This window comes from Oryctolagus cuniculus, chromosome 11 (assembly GCF_964237555.1).
Source record: "Oryctolagus cuniculus chromosome 11, mOryCun1.1, whole genome shotgun sequence".
Lineage (NCBI taxonomy): Eukaryota > Metazoa > Chordata > Mammalia > Lagomorpha > Leporidae > Oryctolagus > Oryctolagus cuniculus.
This window is the reverse complement of record NC_091442.1, coordinates 47,590,797-47,611,639: the sequence shown is the minus strand read 5'-3', so window position 1 is coordinate 47,611,639 and position 20,843 is coordinate 47,590,797. Positions and strand designations below refer to the sequence as shown.

Sequence of the window (20,843 nt, the reverse complement as noted above, 5' to 3'; positions counted from 1 at the left end):
ACGCTGCACTCACGTGTTTCCACAGCTGCCTGGGCACTCTTCATTGGAGCAGGAACTGAGTGCAGGTCAGGTAGCCACAGAGTGTGCTCACCCTTGCGTGAAGGTTGAGAAGCCTACGGGGGAGTCAGTGGCTGCCTCTGGGGAGGGCTTGGGACAGGGGTCACAGGTGGAGCTTTGGTGGGATTGGGTGCAGAGTCTGTCCTTTCCCGTTGGGGGTTGCCTGTTCCAGACCTTCCTGAGCTGGAGGCACTTCAGGCGTCCCTACCGCAGGGGACTTGCTGCCGGAGGTGGGGAGGCCCTCCCTGAAAGGCCGGGTGCAGCTTCAGCTGTTGTCCCACTGGCCTCCTGCAGGCAGGACAGGCCTGTCACCATGTTCCCATGATGCCTCTCTCAGGGGTCCCTTCCCTCCCTCTTCGGCCACAGAATCTGTGCCCCTGAGGCAGAGTTTGCTCTGAACAGACTCTGTACATTTGTCACAGGCTGTGTCCCAGCAGGGATCTGGGTATTATTTATAGCCACACCTGTCAGGGTGCTCCAGGAAGAGCACAACTTCTAACCCTGCCTGGTACAGAGCAGGCCATACCTGTGCATAAGTTTCTATCAGGTTTTGCTATACACTAGAGGAAAAACTGAATTTTTAGGCTTTTTTATTTTAAGATTCAAAATTGTAGGCCTCATTTTCAGTCTTTAAGAAACTCTCTCCTTAGAGCCTGTCTTAGCAACTTCAGCAATGACAGCTAAGCACAGTGGACGTGGCAAGATAGAAAAGGAGCCGCCAGCACCCTCGCTCTGGGTGTGTTGCCTTTGCTTAGTCACTTTGCAGCTGGAAGGCCCGAGGGTGTGTCCTTTACGTGTTTGCCGAGTAGAATTGAACAGCCCAGAGCCTGGCTGTTCGGGAGGCTGCGTGCCCAGGGCTGGGACGGGAAGGTCAGGCTGCTGTTGTGTGCACCTGGGTGCACTTGACCAAGGTTCTCAGGTGGGAATGCTGCTTTTTAGTGAGGTCCAGCACCTCAGGTGGGGGCCGCTCTGCAGGAATTCATTAATTACGTATGAATCATTGTGGTCGTTGCTTCTTCTGATTGATTGATTGATTGATTGATTGATTGTGGTCTTCTCTTGTTCAGCTGCAGGAAACGCGTTCTGTCAGGCGGCCAAGCTGCACATGCAGCTGCAGAGCAAGCATGACTCTGCCACCAGCTTTGTGGACGCCGGAAACGCTTACAAAAAGGCAGACCCTCAAGGTGAGGCCGCCGGGCACGGGCACACAGCCGACCGTCGGGGGCGCTGACTGGGCCACCGTGCCTCCCGCCTCCAGGCCCGCGTGGGGTCCCTTCCAGTCCTAGTAGAGGAATTTTTGTGTGTTGAAATGATAGTGACTCTTGGGTAAGGATAGCGATTTTTCCTGGTGGAGACTTCGGAGGCTTCTGTGAACAGAAAACGGTTGAAATGTGTCCTGGTGCATCTCGTATCCTGGTGGTTTAGTTGTCAGCACCGTTTTTCCTCTAAGCCACTTGATGTTGCATTTTGGAAATTTATCTAAGCCTTCTTCCATCTTGACTTTATGAACTATGTTACTGATCACAAAAGGCAACTAAGGGCCCCCTTCCATGTGCCTGGTGGATTTTAGGAGCCAGTCAGTGTGAGATTGTGATATCTGTGGTTCAAAACACCTTTTGTTCACACTGTAGTCATTTTTTTAAATGTTTTTTCCACATATTGGTTTTGAGGAAATAATGGAATTGGATATTTAGCATTTTGCAAGTTTCTTTCTTTTTTAGTTGGAAGTGTGCATTAGCAATTAACAGCATTGATTTCTTCCCTCTGGCACACTGCATGGATAGCACTGCGTCTGTTTTTTTCTTTTAGTGGTACTTTCTGTTTGACACAGAAACCCCAACTTTTATGACTATGTCATATAGAAATAAGATATCTTCGAGGGCTTTTTTTATACACAGATAAGTCACAGTTTATTTCTCTAATGACAAACTGGACACAGACCGTGTGAGCAGTGGGAGTAGCCAGAGGGACTCACAGTGTGTCCACCTGTTAGCATACAATACAGGCGTCACAATGCCTGGTGGAAGAGACTCTTCCCGGGACCCAGTCAGCATTCGCGTGGTCATGATACACCGCGCGATACCAAGGGTTGTGTGACCTTGATTGCAGAAAACACACCACACACTTTGGGAGGAAAGGTGCGTCCGCTGCGATGGCGGGCTTCTGTGCAAGCGGGGACAGGCTGCCGTTCTGGTCGTTGTCTATTTGTAAAGTGCAGCGGCGAGTCCACTCTTTAAAATACAGTTTGGGAGGAGATTGCTTTTCATCTTTGCTGATCTGTTTATCTTCATGATTCTTCGGTCAGGCCTTTTCACATCGCTGCCTCTTTCAAACCAAAAGCAGTTGCCCTGGAGCCGTCAGCCATGTGCAGCATTATACATACCAGCGTTTTGGGTCAGGGCTGTGTGCTGGCTCCCCACTTTGGGAAGTAGCGTTGGCACTCGCTGGGGTTCTCCCCTTCCTCTGTAGATGTGTTGGGACAGGACAGGCAGCACCCCGGACGTGGGACGCTGGCTCTGCTGCACTTGTTCCAGTGCTCTGGCCTTCTGGCCGCACGAGGGCTAGAATCTGCCCGAGGGGTCGTTCTCCTGTAGGGGTGCCGTCTTCCTGAACTGATGGGTGGTTTTAGCACATGGGCATTTGCATTTGGGCAGCTAGAATCTGCCAGTGTGGGTGACAGTCCCCACGGTTGTCTGCCCTCTGTGACCCAGTCTCTCCCCTGGAAGCAGTCCTCACTTTGAGGTTCAGCGTACCAGAGCCAGTGTTGCCCCTTGAATGGTGCTGTGCAGCTGCAGGGCTCGGAGCTGTGCCCCTGACTCTGGACTGGTGCATGATCTGTGTTTGCTCCTCGCTCACCTGCCCACCCTCTGCCCCCAACTGTCCCTCGTTAACGTTCTAACGAGAGCCGGGAAGGCAGGCTCACCTGAACTCTCTGTGACTGAATGGATTTCTCGTTGTTTTTCTCAAATGCCTGCGCTTCAGAGGCTATCAACTGCTTAAATGCAGCCATCGACATTTACACAGACATGGTAAGACCCGCACTGCTCGCTCGGCCGGCCGTGGCTGGCAGTGGCCTTCTGTTGTGTTGTTGTTTTCTGTCCCCGTTCCCGGACTGGCATTCCAGCGGGGAGGGGGGGTGTGACTGGCTTTTGTCCTTTCCCCCAGGGAAGGTTCACCATCGCAGCCAAGCACCACATCACTATCGCGGAGATCTACGAGACGGAGCTAGTGGACATTGAGAAGGTGAGCAGCAAGCAGCGAAGGGGGCCCCGAGGAACCTGCCCCTCTCCCAGCCGGCCAGAGTGGAGCAGTGACCCCAGAGGCTTCACGAGCCTTCCTGGCAGCGGCTGACTGAGCAGATGGCCAATTTCCTGCAGTGAATGTCTCGAGACGTGAGAGCGGGCTCACGGTTGCCCCCACTGTCTCTGATTGTGTCAGACTCTAGCACTCCCGACACATCAGCCGTATGGCCAAGGACTCGGGCCTTGGGGAGGCAGCGTTTAGGGGGAGAGCTCTGCACAGCCCCTCAGCATCACCGCTGTGAGGGTCGCATGTGCACATGCTGACTGGCAGCCCAGACCTCTGAGTGGCAGAGTCTGTCCTGCAGGCCCCTCGCCTGGCATGTCAGGCAGTGCATTCTGATCTCAGGGTCCCCCAGGCCCCCTTGTTTCCCTGTAGACCATGGGCTTCCTGTGGGTGCCATCCCCTTGATCAGTGCAGGAGCCTCCCAGCTCATCCCATGCTCCTAGTCCTTGCTGCCTCCGGCACCCCCACGCAGGCAGAGCTGTCCCTGTAAACAGTACTTGGGATTCTGTTTCTCCCACCCACAGGTTTGTGTTGGCACCTGCATCGCTTAGAGCAACAGCCAGAGCCTTCCATGCAGGGTGGCCCTCGTGGCCCCACGGCACTGCTCCCCATGTGTCTCTGGGACCTCTCTTCTGTGGCTCTCCTCCCCTGCGAGTCCTGCTCCAGCCACCCTTGTCTCCTTGCTCCTCCTCACACATGCTGGATGGTCTCCTGCCCCAGGACCTTTGCACTGGCTATTTCTTCTTCTCCTCCCCCACTCCCTTCATCTCCTCCTCCCTTTTTTTTTTTTAAAGATTTATTTTATTTATTTGAAAATCAGAGTTACACAGAGAGAGGAGAGAGAGAGAGAGAGCGCGCGAGAGAGGTCTTCCATCTGTTGATTCACTTCCCAGATGGCTGCAACGGCCAGAGCTGCGCCGATCCAAAGCCAGGAGCTTCTTCCATGTCTTCCACGCGGGTGTAGGGCCCCAAGGACCTGGGCCATCATCCATTGGTTTCCCAGGCCGTAGCAGAGAGCTGGATTGGAAGTGGAGGAGCCAGGACTTGATACCGGCGCCCATATGGGATGCCGGCACTGCAAGCAACAGCTTTACCTGCTACACCACAGTGCCAGCTCCCGGCTACTTTTGCCTGCAGAACTCTTTCCCAGGTGTCCACCTGGCTGGTTCCTCACACCCTTTTCACCCATGTCTGCCTGCCCCGTGTCCTTTAACTTGGCTCATTTATCACCTGTTACACGACACTCATCAAGGCCACTTGGTTAACATCGCAGCCGTGGCCCCTGAGGAGCCCACATTCAGATCCCATGCAGGCGCGCACTGTCACTCTGCTGTGTCTCTTGTGCAGAGCCCATGCTGCCGCATGCTGTGCACTGACGCGCTTGCTCAGCATTCCCGATTCTTACTCTCTTGCTTGTAACTGGAGGGGCTGCCCTGCCAGCCCCAGGAGCCCAGGATGTCGTGACACCGCCACAGATGGGGTCTGTGGAGAAGAGCGGCTCTCAGGCAGCAGCGAGGTTGGACCTGCGCTGCTGACATTTCCCATCTGGCCTCCTGTGGTTTGGTTTTCATTTTTGCTGTGCTTGTCTGAAGAGCCACCCTGTGTGTTGGCGCACATGTATGAGCCTTCTCTCTGGCAGGCTGTATGTGGGGCCGGGCCTGAACCCTCCTTTGTTTCTGGGTGGGATGAGGCAGGACCGAGATCTGGTATGGATGCAGCACCTTTCCTGAGGACCAGGGAATCCTGCAGAGACCAGCGCTGTGTTCAGAGCGTCTTTGCCCACAGCGGCTCCTGTGTCAGCTTCCCCTGGCATGCAGTCAGTCCCAGGCCGTGATCTTGGGCAGCTGGTCACCACTTGGTCTTCATAAAAGTGAAAGTGGATAAAGTCATCTGTGACACCCTTTTCCTCTTCTTTTTTTAAAATATTTATTTTTTATTTATTGGAAAGGTAGAGTTACATGGAGGCAGAAGCAGAGAGAGAGGTCTTCCATCTGCTGGTTCACTCCCCAAATGGCTGCAACGGCTGGAGCTGGGCCTATGGGAAGCCAGGAGCCAGGAGTTTCTTCTGGGTCTCCCACATGGGTGCAGGGGCCCAAGGACTTGGCCATCTTCTACTGTTTTCCCAGGCCATAAGCAGAGAGCTGGATCAGAAGTGGAACAGCCTGGACTCAAACTGGCACCTGTACAGGATGGGCAGCTTTACCCTCTATACCACAGCCCCGCCCCTTCCCCTTCTTTTTTAAAAAAGTAGATGTTTTGCCCTGACAGTTTCAGAAACCTGCCAGATACCTTTTTTTGTTCCTGCCATTCTGTGCTTGGCCAGTAGGTGGCACCACTTTCATTGATGTGACCTTTTCCAAGCTCTTGGGCTGGCTTCCACTGCCTTCCCAGGTGCATTAGCAGGGAGCTGGGTAGAAAGTGGAACAGCTGGGACTGTAGCTGGTGTTCTGATTTGTGATGCCGACCTTGCAAGCAGTGGCTTGACCTACTGTGCCACGACACTAGCCGTCTCATCACTTCTTTTACTTCATGAGATAAAACATTGATCCACATAATAAGTGGGTCCTCTTTGGTGGTCCTTTAAGCGATCCAGAGGAACTGGACTCATTTCTGTTTTCAGCCCTGGAGCACCTGCTTTAACTCTTCATTTGTAAGGTAGTGGATGTGACATGTCTGTGTCACATGATGTCTTGGGTATTTGTTGGCAGTGGAACCTGTCTTGAGGCTACTAAAGGCTTCCATGGTGACTGACACTTGACCTCGGCAGATTCGTTCACTTCAGGTGCTGTTGGTAATGTGTTGTGGGGGCCTCGTCCCCCATTTGGAACCCCAGTGAACCTGACACCCAGATGCTCATCACGGGGGCCTCCAGAGCACTTTGCTCAAGAAACAGGAGTCTCAGCCAGGCTGGGTGCGTGGGTCTGCTAAGTGTGCTCTTGTAATTGGCAGTCGTGTCCTGCTTCTGGCGTTTGTTATTGTCCTGGAAATTGACAGGCGCACAGGCCGACCTCCAGCGCCGAGCATCCTGTGGGGCCTGCAGAGCCCACACTGAGTGACACCCAGAGCCAGCCCGAGCCACGCTCTGCTCCCTGCAGTGTGCCTGCCTCACCAACAGGCTCTGTGTCCCTTCTCAGGACAGTCTGCCAGCATGTGTGAAGACCATGGATTTGTTGATGATTGATTTAATTAGCATTATTAAAAACTGGATTAAATTTTTCCTTTTACTAAGGTAAATGTAGTGTCATCTGACATCTTGATGCGCCGGGCCCATTGTTTAAATACGTAGTTAAAATTGAATTGGCAATGCTTAGCTTTTTTAAAAAATATTCAAAATAGTTATACGCAACCCTGAGTTCTGGTAAGACCTAGGAAGATAAGTAGCTGCCCTGGGGAAGACACGGCCACCTCAAAAGGTTCATGGGAAATAGTAGAATTAAAACAGATACTGGGAGCTGGCCTGGTGGCACTGGCATCCCATATTGGAGTGCTCCTTATAGTTCTAGCTTCTCTTATTCTGATCCAGCTCTCTGCTATGGTCTGGGAAAGCAGCAGAAGATGGCCCAAGTCCTTGGGCCCCTGCACCCACATGGGAGACCTGAATGAAGTTCTAGGTTCCTGGCTTTGACCTGGCCCAGCCCCCGGCTGTTGCAGCCATTTGGTGAGCAAACCAGCCGATGGGCGCTCTCGCTCTCGCTCTTTCTCTCTCTCTCTCTCTCTCACTCTCACTTTGCCTTTCAAATAAATAAGCCTTTGAAAAAGAAGAGTGTTTATTTTGGTGCAAAAAAAAATTTCAAGTCCATGTATAGTTTTTTCACAGTATGCATTTTCTGGACCTGGGAGACAGCAGACGACAGCCCAAGTATTGGGTTCCCGCCACCCATGTGGGTAACCTGGAAGTCCCAGCTCCCGGTTTCTGCCTGGCCCAGCCCTGGCTGGCGTGGGCATTTCGGGAAGTAACCAGCAAATAGAAGATCTTTCTGTCTCGCCTTCTCTCCTTGTTCCTCTGCTTTGCAAGTAAACAAATAAATTTTTTCATTTTTTTAAAAATGCATTTATTTGAGGTACAGAGAGAGAAAGTTCCCATTCACTCTTTCTTGCCCCTAATGCCTGCAGTGGCTGTGACTGGACTGGGCCTAAGCCCGGAGCTGAGAGCTCATGCCAGGTCTCTCACATGGGTGGCAGGAGTCCAGCTATTTGAGCCGATGCTGCTGCCTCTCAGGCTGTGCTGGCCACAAGCTGAATTCAGGAGCTGGAGCCAGGACTGAATGGGGGACCGTAGGCATCTTACCTGTTGGGCTTACTGCTTGCTCTGCATGTGTTTCTAGTATTTCTTGAAAAATTCTCATTTTCATGCTTTCTGTCCCTTATCTTGAAGCACAGCACAGTAGCTCATTTTATCCAGCCACTTTTTCTCCTATTTTAAGTAATACTGAGAGGATGTTTGTTCAGGGAGCCTTTTGGCATGGGCCAAGTGCCCAACACAGTGGATCCAAAACACAATTGTTCAAACACAGCACAAGTGTCTGTTTCTTTTTTAAAGATTTATTTTATTTATTTATTTTGAAAGGCAGAGTTACAGAGAGGCAGAGGCCGAGGTGGGGGTCTTCCATCTCGCTGTTTACTCTCCAAATGGCCGCAATGGCCGGAGCTGGGCCAATCCGAAGCCAGGAGCTTCTTCCAGGTCTCCTCTGTGGGTGCAGGGGCCCAAGTACTTGGGCCATCCTCCACTGATTTCCCAGGAACATCAGAAGGGAGCTGGATTGGAAGTGGAGCAGCTGGGACTTGAACCAGCGCCCATATGGGATGCTGGCACTGCAGGCGGCAGCTTTACCCACTACGCCACAGTGGCGTCCCCAAGTGTTTGTTTTTTTAACACAGCTATTCAAGGTGAATGTTCTAGGCATGCTGTTTGGAGCACAGGATAGTATTGGTTCTGTCTCCTATATCCTGTGGCTTCAGTGGTGGCTCAGCTGTTAGTCATCCTACTGCCCACCCAGGCAGGGCCAGTCTGCTCCCTGTGCTGTTTTGTTACATTTGTTGTTTTCTTGCTCCTCCACCTGTCTGCCTGTCTCTAACTCACTGAGGGCTGCCTTCAAGCCACTGAAATCAGGATTAGGCTTGGGTAGGAAGGCAGTTCCTGCTGCCCATTTTGGTCTTACTGGTAAAGCTCTATAATGCAAACTCATACCACCTGTTTCTGCATGCCTGCAAGCCAAGAATGAAGTCACAGTTTTTAATCCTTGGAGCAGAAAGCATTTTTTGGCACGTACAAGTTATGTGAAATTGAGACTTAATTGTGCCTAAGTAGAGTTGTATTGGGATACAGCCACACTTGTTTATTGACTGGCTGTCTTGATGTTACCTCCAGGAGAGCTAAGTAGTAATCTTTTTTTTTTTTCTTCAAGATTTATTTACTTATTTGAAAGGCAGGGTTACAGAGAGCAGAGGCAGAGAGAGACAGAGGTCTTCCATCTGCTGGTTCACTCCCCAGAGGCCACAATGGCCAGAGCTGTGCTGATCCGAAGCCAGGAGCCAGGATCTTCTGGGTCTCCCATGTGGGTGCAGGGGCCCAAGGACTTAGGCCATCTTCTACTGCTTTCCTAGGCCATAGCAGAGAGCTGGATTGGAAGAGAAGCAGCTCCAACTCAAACCGGTGTCTGTATGGGATGCTGGCACTGCAGGTGTCGGCTTTACCCACTACACTGCAGCACCAGCCCCAGCTAAGTAGTTTCAGCAGAGATTGTTTCTCAAAACCTGAAGTGTTTGTGACCTAAGCTTAGAGAAAGTTCTCTGCACCCCTGGTTTGAGCATTGTTCAGACCTGCCTCTTGCCCTCTGGGCTACAGAAGTCACAGGTGTCTGCAGTCTTGTGAGGCCCTTTTCCCTGGACTTTGCCTGGTCCCTTTCTGCTTCCAGAGTGGCACCTCCCCCGCCCCCCAAGTTGGGTCTTCACTTCCGAGTGGTCAGGTTCTTGGCTTCCCTAAGTCTGCTTGGCATGACGGGCTTCTGGGGCTCCAGACTGCAGCCTGTGTCTCCTCTCCACTTGACTATTAATGGGGTGGCATTCATGTTGGATTAAAGGGAGCACCCTCGTCCTAGCTGACACTTCAGGCGTGAGTGAGGGCTGCCTGTGCTGCTGTAGTGAGCTCTAGACCTGAGACGTCAGAGGGCTTATTCTCTCTAAAAGAACAAACCAGTGTAGCTGTTGTGGGTTTAGCAGTAGTGGGGACCCTGGGTTTTGGGTGCCAGCTGCCCTTCGTGGTTATTTAGGAAATGTGGCCAATAGGGTTCTGCCATCCTCAGTTTGTCTCTTCCTGTGTCATCCGTCAGGACCTGTCATTGCCATTTTGGCTTATGGGAAGTGGGGAAGGCTGGAAAATCCCGGTCTGGAAGTGGTCCCCAGCTTGTCTGTTTCCACCCCGGGGGAGGAGGAAGAACAGGTTTTGATGGACAGCAGGTGTCTGTCGCCAGGAGTCTTCTGGAGCTGCATGCAGTCTAGTTTTCCTGAGTAAAAATGGGCTGCATCGTGGAGGGTTTCTTGTTGTTGCGGGTTTATTTGTATAAGAGAAATGCTTATGCAAAAGTAGCTTTTAACTGCAACACTGAATTGTTCATGAATCACATGTATGTGTTTTCAGGCTATCGCACATTATGAGCAGTCTGCTGACTATTACAAAGGAGAAGAGTCCAACAGGCAAGTGTTATTTTTCTTCATGTCATTGTGCCCCGAGTTGGTGTTGGTGTCGGTGCAGGTGTCCTGGGCCCTCGCTGTTCCCTGGGCTGTCGTTGACTCTGCTCTGGTTCTTGGTTTCAGCTCAGCTAACAAGTGTCTGCTCAAGGTGGCAGCATACGCGGCACAGCTGGAGCAGTACCAGAAGGCCATTGAGATTTACGAGCAGGTGAGGGTGCTGTCACCGCCTCAAACACAAGAGACTACGAGTGATTTTTGGAAGCATTTTTTAAATTGGGACATAATTCACAAGTCATGTATTTCATCATTTTAATGAATATAGTTCAGTGATTTTTTAGTATACTCAGAAGAATATGTGAACATCACCACTACCTAATACTAGAAGATTTTCATCACCTCCATGAGAAACCCAGCCCCCCGACCTCTGCCATTCCCCTGTCTACTAAACATGTGCCTGTCCCTGAACCTTCAGTATGTGTGGGACCAGGATGTAGACTTGTGTGACTGAGCGCTCTCACTTAGCAGATTGTCTTCAAGGCTAGTCCAGTTTGTAACATGTTATCAATGCCATAGAACTCCAGGTTTATCCTTTCATCAGCTGATGGGCATGTGGCTCACTTCCACCTGGGACTGGGACTGCTGTGAGCATTTGTGTTTGGGTTTTTGTGAGATATATTTTTAGTTCTCTTGTCATATGCCTGGGGATGGAATTGCCATCCGTGGGATCCACCTGTGCTTAATTCTTTGAGAAGCTTCCATACTGGTTTCCGCAGTGGCTGCACCACTTTACCCTCCCTCCCCCATTAATGCTCAAGGGTTCCTGTTTCTCCTCATTCCCACCAGCACACATTTTGTTTAGCGATGGCCACTCCAGTGAGTGTGTCATTGCCTTAGCGGTCAGTGAGGCGGAGTGTCTCCTCGTGTGTGTACTGGCTGTCTGTGTGTCTCCTTTGGGAGAATTGTCTGTCCTAGTCATTTTGGCAGTTTTTAGTTGTATTTTTTAGTGTTGAGTTTTAGGAGTTCTTTATATACTTTATATATGAGTCTCTCATCAGATCTTTGATCTGCAGCCACAGCACAGCCACGTTGACAGAACACACGGTACATGTCACAAGAGATCATGTTCTGGGCCTTGAAACAAGCCTCAAAAAATTGATGGTGGAATCAAAGTAGAACTCCACAACAGGAAGATTATAGGACAATCTCCCAACACTTGGAGATCAGTGAAAATCTAAACAATCCACGATCATGAAGTCTCAAGGACTATCAATAAGCACAGTGAAGTGAATTAAAAAAAAACACAACAGGATAATCTTGAGACACAAAGTGGCACTAAAAGGTTAATTGCTCTAAAGGTGCACACACAAGAAAGAGGAAATCACTGAGTTACGCTCCAACCTCACATACCTAGAAGAGCAAAATAAATGTAAAAGAAAGCAGAAGGCAGGAAATAGTAGAGAGAATAGAAATCAGTGGAAATGAGAACAGAAAAATCATGGAATTTAAAACCAAGCATCTAGAGAATAATTACAACAGTCCCTTACAAGCTCTCCCCCCACCCCCAAAAAAAGCAGCGGAGGGAATAACTTAATCTGAGGCCAGACTGACGTTGTCACCAAAATCAGAAGGGTATCTAAAGACCAGTGGCCCTTAGCAATAGGGAAGCTAAATCCTCAACAGAATGTCACCAAAGCATTTCTGGCAACGTAAAGAAAGAATCAGAGCCCATGGCTGAGCAGTACGGTGTTTGTCTTGCTCAAGCAGAGATCTGGTCCTGGGAGGGAATCCCGAAACCCTTGGCAAACTCCACCTGGAAGAATGCCTTTGTTTCCCTGGGGGCCTTGAGAACCGTGGGCAGGTGGAGAATGAGGTCAGCTGTGAGAATGCTCAGCCACAGCCAGGTGAGTTCATAACGCCAGGTTCAGGTGCGCGCTCTCAGCTGGCAGTAATCTTTGCGTAGTTTCATCACGGCTGTTGGCAGGAGCAGGCCGGAAGTTTGCACCGTCTGCAGACAGTTGTGGGAGAGGAACAGGAGCTCCATTCTGAGAACTACCCCAAACCCTGCCCCTAGGAGCCCCCAGCTGGTCCCCTCCTTACTGTTACCCACCTTTTCACAGATGTTTGATGTAAAATAACAGGCTTTGAGCTGCACTTAGCAGAAGGAATGGGAGAAAATACGAGGAGACTTGCAAAATGGAAGTAAAAGAAGTTTATTAAAGTGCAGAAAAAGTTGGAAATGCATGCATTTTTGTCATAATACGCATTTTCCATGAACTCTTTGCAGTATCTTTGTATGTCTACTTCCTCTTCCTTTCTTTTTTCTTTTTTAAATTTCCATTTATTTTTTTATTTGAAAGTCACACAAACATCCACTGATTGACTCCTCAAATGCCCACAACAGCTGAGGTCAAGCCAGGCCAGAGATAGAGCTAAAGAATCAACCTGGCTGGCGCTGCAGCTCACTAGGCTAATCCTCCGCCTGTGGCGCCGGCACACTGGGTTCTAGTCCTGGTCGGGGGACCAGATTCTGTCCCAGTCACTCCTCTTCCTGTCCAGCTCTCTGCTGTGGCCTGAGAGTGCAGTGGAGGATGGCCCAGGTTCTTGGGCCCTGCATGGGGAGACTCCCCCATGGAGGCTCTCCCACATGGGAGGCCAGGAGAAGCACCTGGCTCCTGGCTTCGGATCAGCACAGTGCACCTGCTGCAGCGGCCGTTAGGGGGGGTGAACCAACGGAAAAGGAAGACCTTTCTCTCTGTCTCTCTCTCTCTCACTGTCCACTCTGCCTGTCAAAAAAAAAAAAAAAAAAAATCATTCTGGGTCTCGCACATAGATAGCAAGGACCCTGCTACTTCAGCCATTACCTGCTGCCTACTGGGGTGCGTGCTGGTAGGAAGCTGCAATGGGAAATATGTGGGAACTCGAACACACAAACCTCAGTGTAGGATGTGGGCATCCCAAGTGGCATCTTAACCACTGTACCAAACACCCATCCCACCAGTGTTGTGGTCTTGTGAGGTAAACTGCCACCTGTGACACTGGCATACCATCTGAGCTCTGGTTCAAGTCCTGGCTGCTCCACTTCCAATCCAACTTGCTGCTGATATGCCTGGGAAAGCAGTAGAAAATGGTCCAAGTGTTTTGAGGTTGCTATCCGCATGGGAGACCTGAATGCTGTTTCAGATTCATGGCTTTGGCCTGGCCCAGACCTGGCCATTGTCGGAGCCATTTAGGGAGTGAATCAGCAGATGCGAGACCTCTCTCTGTCTTTCCTTCTCTGTTTGTAACTCCGCCTTTCAAATAAATAAATCTTAAAAACAAAAAAGCCACCTGCTCCTCTCAGCTACTCATGTATCTGATATTTCTTGTCTAGTAAACTTCTCTATGAGTATGATAGTTGAGTTAAAAGAATGTCTTTCATTGCTAAACTAACATAAGGGATACTTTTGAACCTTTTAAATGTAGCTCTGCTCTCTGGCTAGGTTGGGGCGAACACCATGGATAACCCTTTGCTGAAGTACAGTGCGAAGGATTACTTCTTCAAAGCAGCCCTCTGTCACTTCATAGTAGATGAGCTGAATGCCAAGGTAAGGCGGACGCCAGTGCCCATGCTCTGCTGGATTCTATCATTCTTTCTGGCGTTTCGTTTCTCTGGTAGTAGGAAGACTAAACTGAGGACAACAGAAATAATAATTCTGTGATACGTGTCCCAGCTGCAGAAGCTGTGCCCGGGAAGTTCCCTGGTAGCCACCTGTCCTTCCGTGGCTTTGCTGTAAGGAAATTAGGGAGTCAAGGGGGACACAAGCAAAGTAGAGTCGTGTCCTCTCTGATGGAACTCGGGAACGGAGCTGGGGGAGTGCGGACAGCCTCCATGCCGTCCGTGCGTGCATCAGCAGAATTAGAGCCCCTGAGAGAAGACGCTGCTGCTCAGCCTCACCTGTGACCTGAATGTGGTCTACAAACATGCTTCAACAAGGCTGTGGTAATGAGCTGAAAGGGGAGTTCATCTTGCTGTAGAAAATCCGGAAAATAAAGAGTGTGGGTGTCGTGGCACAGTGGGTTAAGTCACTGCCTGGGGCCCCGCATCCCAGAATGGAGCACTGGTTTGAATCCCGGCTCTTTCACTTCTTTGTTTTCTTTTTTTGTTGTCTCAATTTATTTTTATTTGAATGGCAGGGTTACAGAGGGAGAAGGGTGGAGAGAACTCCATCCAGGTCTCCCATGTGGGTGGCAGGCGCCCAGATACTTGAGCCACCTTCCACTGCTGTCCTAGGCACAACACCACTTCCTTTTTTTTTTTTTTTTTTTTTTTTGACAGAGTGGACAGTGAAAGAGACAGAGAGAAAAGTCTTCCTTTTGCTGTTGGTTCACCCCTCAATGGCTGCTGCGGCTGGCGCGCTGCGGCCAGCACACTGCGCTGATCCGAAGGCAGGAGCCAGGTGCTTCTCCTGGTCTCCCATGAGGGTGCAGGGCCCAAGGACTCGGGCCATCCTCCACTGCACTCCCGGGCCATAGCAGAGAGCTGGACAGGAAGAGAAGCAACCGGGACAGAATCTGGCGCCCCAACCAGGACTAGAACCCGGTGTGCCGGCACCACAAGGCGGAGGATTAGCCTATTGAGCCGTGGTGCCGGCCACAACACCACTTCTGATCCAGCTTCCTGCTAATGCATCCTGGGAGGCTTGCTTGGGCCCCTGCCACCTCTTTGAGAAACCGGAGTGAAGTTCCAGGCTGCTGGCTTCTGCCTGGCCTACACCTGGCTGTGGCAGGCATTTGAGGAGCACAGCAGAGGGTCAAGCTTGCTCTCTCTGACCGAGAAGGAAATCTTGAAATCCAGGGGTAGTTTTTTCATAATAGACATTTCCATGAACTTGTTGAAGAGTTGGTGAGTGCATGAATTTTGGATTTTTTGCACCAAGATAAACTTACTTTGTAGTTTTATTTTCCATGAACTTTTGGAAGTATTCTGAGCATCTCCATTGCGTGGATGAACACGGGCTCCTGGTCTGTGAGCTTTGAACAGTGAGATTTTGTTCAGTGTCTTCTCTCTAGCAGTTAGGAATACTGGTTTAGAAACTTATTTTTACTTGAACTTGAAAATTAAAAATTAACAGGGTTCCTGTGTTGATTTTGTTGTTCACAGCGTACTGTTTAGACACTGAAAAGTTCAAATCTAGATAAGTGTTACTGATGTTAACAGACTGGTGAGTGCTTTGTTTCCTGGTTCTAAGTCTGACATTGACGAGACATTCTTCTCTCCCAGCTTGCTCTTGAGAAATATGAGGAAATGTTTCCAGCATTTACTGATTCAAGAGAGTGTAAATTATTGAAAGTAAGTAACATTGGAACTTTAAAGAAAAGGGCTTTAGCCATTGTGGGACAACTCCTAAGTGGGATTGGCAGAAAAGGAAGCAGATGCAGGGTGCTGGTACTCTGTTGCGTTTGTGTTATAGGTGTAAAATGCCATCGTGTTGGGCATGTAGGTGTTGTGTTCTGAAACGGGCAATTTGGAAATATTTGTACAAAGCTAGATCCTGACCTAGAGTAGTTCTTGACTTACCTTGGAATATTTCCCACGTGTGGGAGCGATTTAGTAACATCAGCCAGTGTGGTACTAATGTTTAAAGTATCCATTCAGTCTTGAGACAATGTCATCTCACCAAACGGTGTATTTTTTTTTTTTTTATATGCTGCCAGAAACTTCTAGAAGCTCATGAAGAGCAGAACAGTGAGGCCTACACTGAAGCGGTGAGTCACACTTTGGGTTAAGTCACAGGAAGTTCTTTCACCTTTTCATTGATGTTACCATTATTTCAGCATGCTTCAGTAGTCTGTTATATTCGCCAAAATCAGCTCCAGTAGCCATGGTGACACGCAGTGCTGTCTCTTGAGTTAGACTCGGAACTAATTCAGCTGCCTGGCTACTTCTTCACTCACATACTGTTAGAACTTGCTAATTTAATTTTTTTAAAATCTGGGGGGCCGGCGTGGTGGCATAGCAGGTAAAGCTGCTGCCTGCAGTGCCGGCATCCCATATGGGCGTTGGTTCGAGTCCCGGCTGCTCCACTTCTGATCCAGTTCTCTGCTATGGCCTGGGAAAGCAGCAGAAGATCGCCCAATTCCTTGGGCCCCTGCACCCACGTGGGAGACCTGGAAGAAGCTCTTGGCTCCTGGGTTCGGATTGCAGCTCCAGCCGTTGTAGCCAACTGGAGAGTGTACCAGTGGATAGAAGACCTTGCTCTCTCTCTCTGTAACTTTGACTTTCAAGTAAATAAATAAATCTTTAAAGTCTAATCCACAAATAAGTATAAAGCAAAATTAGTTGAAATACAATTTAAAGTATAAAAGGTAATTAGTGAGAGTTTAATGTTTATGGCATAAAATAAGTGGAGGATTGTTTTCTTTACACTTTTTTTCTGTTTTTATCTTTTGCCATCTCAGGTTGAGAATCGAGCTGATCTCTCCGTGGCTTTTGTTCACATGTTGCTCACGTCCCTGAAGCGACAGTGGGAAGTTTTCCTATTTAGCTTTAACTCATGCCCTTTTCATTCTGTTGTCATTTTATTCTTTGGTAATGTAGCAAAATGCATCGTAACTGCAGTAACTTTTTTCCCTGCTGAGTGATTATTAGTTTTCCGCATTCCTTTCTTTCAGTGGCTGGAGCTGAGCTGATCTAAAACCAGGAGTCAGGAGCTTCCTCCAGGTCTCCCCTGTGGGTGCAGGGGCCCAAGGACTTGGGCTGTCTTCTACTGCTTTCCCAGGCCAAAGCAGAGAGCTGGATCAGAAGTGTAGCAGCCAGGATTTGAACTGGTTCCCATATGGGATGCCGGCACTGCAGGCGGCGGCCTTACCTGCTATGCCACAGTGCCGGTCCCCCGCATTCCTTGCTAATTCTTACCCAGCATCCAGTTTCTTGTGACATTAAATGCACTCTTCCAGTCACAGTGACTGTTGGGAATTTTTACATATACATGTTTGCACACAGAGCAATATAGAAAGCAGAGGAGCTTGTCACAGGTACCATCCCGACAGTCACAGTTTAGGAAAAGCCATGTGCGATGAAGAAGCTGTAGAGTGGGAGGAGTGACCGTGAATCCTAGCCCGGCCTGGGGCGCTGCAGTGTGGGTTCGAGTGTATTTCCACAGCCTAATTCCTGCTCCTCTCCCCTTAAACTAGGTCAAGGAGTTTGACTCCATATCTCGCTTGGATCAGTGGCTGACCACCATGCTGCTTCGGATCAAAAAGTCCATCCAAGGCGATGGAGAAGGAGATGGCGACCTAAAGTGAAATGTCTGTACTTTTGTGGCATGCAGCTAAATCCTTTTTAGTTTTGTCTTAGGGCCAAGTGATCTTTATGGGACGCCCATTTAATGGCTTCATCTTGTTGCCTGTGAGCCTCACGATCCGTGTCTGTCGGAGCTCGCCTGTCTGTTGCTGTGAAGTGGATGAAGGGGAGGCTCCTGGTGGGGTTGTGCATACGACACACTGCGTCGTGCGTAGAGCCCACACAGAGCTCTCTGCAAGTGCTTCAGACTGACTCCTGTTCCACCTGCAGTGTTGCCACGTTTGCACGTCCTCCTCTGGGACTCGAGCACACACACCAGTTCCAACACACACTTGGCAGATTGTTTAAACATTGGCATCTGGCTGTATTGTATCAGTGTGAATGTTTAGTTTAGGACAGTTACTAGGAATGAGTTAGCAACCTTGCTAGAAGCCCTGCATATTTTTTAATCCTGTGATGATTTTGATGGATCTGGTGACAGGTCTCTTTGCTTTTGTGTTATTTTGTGGGCTGACGTGTGGGTGGTGAAAAGTTAGAACAGCTGGGATCTGTTGGCATCATGGGTGGAAGGAGGCGCTTCCTGGCAGTGCTCGCCTGGTGTGCAGCTGGGTATGGGGCGGGCTTGATTGATCCGTGCTGTCACACAAACATAGGTGATGTAGGGAAATGCAGTTTTTCCTTTCTATGGCAGTAGTTGCAACCTTCGTTGGGGTGGAAATCCATTTTTTTATACTGCACTGAAAGTGTTTTGGTCAGCACACCCTGTCCCTGGCTTAAGCACTCTCTTGTGCTGAGTCAGCATTGTGGACATCCTGGCCAGGGCTGGCCAGGGCAGCACAGTCAGAATGAAGCATTGAAGTGCTGGGTTACTTGTCACAGAACACAATGCGTCAGGGGGGTGAGCCTGGTGCAGGTTTGGGTGGGCAGGCACTCCAGCTTGGCTCTCAGGGGACTTGAGTTTTCTCTTAGCTGATGGAATGCCTTTAGCTCACACGTTTGAACTCCATGCTGTTTATTTTGATTTACCTAATAGAGGTGTGCTCTCTCGATGGACAGACTTGGTGTTACTGTCTTACGTGCCAGTGTGGTACTGGAGGTATAGTCTTGTTTCCTGAAGTCGCCCTGCATCGGTATGCTCAAGTAGGTTGTATGTGGCGTGCACTGACACAGCCCGCGGTTCCTTCTCAGTCAGGCTGCTGTCGAAGCCTCCCAAGCTGTCCAGGACTGAGCCGCGTGGGAGCTCGGCTGCTGTTGGTCAGGCTTTGCTGGGCAGAAGCAGAGTGAGTGCGCACAGGTGGAGGGTGGGCAAGTGCCTCAGTGTAGGGTGAGAGAAGGCGGCAACGACGGAGCTAGAAGGACCCCTTGGAGGCCCCGCTGCGCAGGTTCTACCTCCGTGGGGGTCCTGGGAGCAGGAAGCTGAGTGTCCAGTAGAGGAGTGGGCCCTGGGGACTGCTGAGGGGTCCATTCTTCTCCGGCGCGCTGGAGTTGTTCAGGAAGAACTGGCGGTTGCAGGGGGTAGAATTTGGAACGGGGCCTGGTGGTTCTTCAACCCCTGCCCATTAGAATACTCTTGTGAAAACGCGATCAAGAGAAACGGGTTCCTGTTGCTGAACCTCACGTGCCGCGCAGCCAGCCAGGTGCACTCTGTGACAGTGACGAGGTTCCTCGTCCGGAGAGCACTGACCCTGCCAGCCGCTGCGCTCGTTTCAGCCCCAGTGACCACTCTACACGGTTTTCCTGTAGGCACTTCTGGTTCCCTTCTCATTGTGATCGCCCAACTGCTTCCTGTGGGAAGAGGGCGCATGGTCTTGTAAAATCCCTTGCACCATTTCGCTGTGTCAGCACGTCACCTGTGGGCAGTGCAGTAACTGCTGGGATCAGGACCTTGGCCAAGGTCTTTGTTTCCAGCGTTGCACTGTGTGGAGTTTGAAGATGATGAGCCGGGAAGGGCACCCCCGGAGGGCTCCGGCTGTCCAGGGTTGAACTGGAAACCTAAGCATCAGGAAAGCAGAGCTGGGCTCACGGTCGTAGAGTAACAAACAGGCACAAGCAGGGCAGGTGAGCATCACGGGACACGCTTGTGGAGGGCGCCCAAGCTTGTGTTGCTGCTGGCTCTCTCTGTGCCCTAGGAAGACTGAGTTCCTTAAATCAGTACCTGGTAGGAACCCAGCAACCAGCTTAGGGCAGCCGCAGCCGTTCAGGAAGGTGCGCCTCGCCAGGCCTGCTCAGGAGACTGCAGCCTCACTGGGAACCCTGCAGCCCACGGAAAGAACACAGTAATGATGCTGGCTGAGGGAGACCTGCCAGAAAGTAGAATGAGAATGAGAAGAAAGCCCCATAACTGTGCACATGCTCCGTGACTCTTGTGTCTTGTGGATGCGGGCAGCACCAGGATTCCAGATGCCCGGGAGTCTCCCATGTGGTTGGTGAGCGAAACAAAACAGGCACTTGCGTTACAGTCCCGCGTGCCAGCAGACTTGGGCTCCGTTCTTACAGGAAAGCTTTGCTTTTCGTGGCAACACTTTCATAGCTTATGTGAGTTCCCTTTTTAATTTAATGGTTTGAAAACAGTGTTTTTGCACACTTGTGGCTCTGTGTGGTGGTGTCGCCATAACCAATGCCTGTGCAGCGGCCGTGTGCACTCCCTGTTCCCTGTGGCATTGCACATCTACAGCGTGCAGACCCACACCTCCATGATTTCCCTCTGAGGGCCTGGCGGTGCTGCGTGCCCCCACAACTTGCCTGTGCCGTGGGTGCCGTGGCCAGGGACAGACGTCCTGCCTGGGCAGGGAATTGTCTTACGAACGCTGACCATGTAACAAAAAAAAAATACATCTACCTTAGCAGAAAGATTGTTTTCTGTGAACCTGTACAGTCAATAAAGTGGAAAAGATGCATACCATTTGCACTGGTCTCTGCTGGGTGTGCTATGTTGATGGTGGCTGCCTCTCCATTGGGTGGTTCTGTTCCGTCTGACGCAGTGCACCTTGGCATCCTCTGGGCTCTATGAACCCCCAGTTGTTTGCTGGGCATTGGGGCAGGTGCTCCGCTACGTGTGCATGGTGACCACCTTCCCAGCCCACTCCTGGCGCTTGCGTCCATCGGGCTGTAGGGTCACTTGCAGAGGAGTGGCTGCTGGGAGACTCCAGTGGTGGGGAGTGAGGCACCTCAAAGCCTGAAGCCTGATACTCGCCCCTCTCCCGGGAAGTGCTGCTCAGCCATGTGGCCAGTGTCTACGCAGACAGCAGTGCCTTCGGGAAGGGGTGAAGGCCACTGATGCTCTGGGGAGGAGAGAAGTGCAGGCCGGCCTGGCCTGGAGACTGGTCTTGTCCTCAGGTGTCATCCAAGGACAACTGAAAGTCACAGGAAATAAACCCAAGCAGGAATGGCGGCACAGCCAGGCAAAGGCAGGACCTGGGAGTGCTTGCTCGTTCCAGGTCAGGTCACTCGCAAGACTCACCGTCTGTTTCCTGACATAAAAGCCTGGTTTTCTCACCCATGGTAAGAG

The 20,843-nt window shown here is 50.6% G+C and overlaps 1 protein-coding gene across 6 annotated transcripts in view; it reads left to right on the top strand.

Moving 5' to 3' along the window:
- Positions 1 to 20,237, top strand: part of NAPB (NSF attachment protein beta) — a 41,651-nt gene extending 21,414 nt beyond the window's left edge. The window contains exons 3-11 of one of the 6 annotated variants that reach the window (XM_017341770.3): positions 1,125 to 1,241; positions 3,040 to 3,086; positions 3,223 to 3,300; positions 10,001 to 10,056; positions 10,177 to 10,261; positions 13,533 to 13,637; positions 15,314 to 15,382; positions 15,748 to 15,798; positions 16,492 to 20,237. In XM_017341770.3, coding sequence (XP_017197259.2) covers positions 1,125 to 1,241; positions 3,040 to 3,086; positions 3,223 to 3,300; positions 10,001 to 10,056; positions 10,177 to 10,261; positions 13,533 to 13,637; positions 15,314 to 15,382; positions 15,748 to 15,798; positions 16,492 to 16,674 — 791 coding nt within the window. In that variant the 3' untranslated portion in view covers positions 16,675 to 20,237. The remainder of the gene's footprint in view (positions 1 to 1,124; positions 1,242 to 3,039; positions 3,087 to 3,222; positions 3,301 to 10,000; positions 10,057 to 10,176; positions 10,262 to 13,532; positions 13,638 to 15,313; positions 15,383 to 15,747; positions 15,799 to 16,491) is intronic. The other 5 variants (XM_002710936.5, XM_070052140.1, XM_051845301.2 and 2 more) reach the window with 5 other exon arrangements.
- Positions 20,238 to 20,843: the final 606 nt, after the last annotated feature.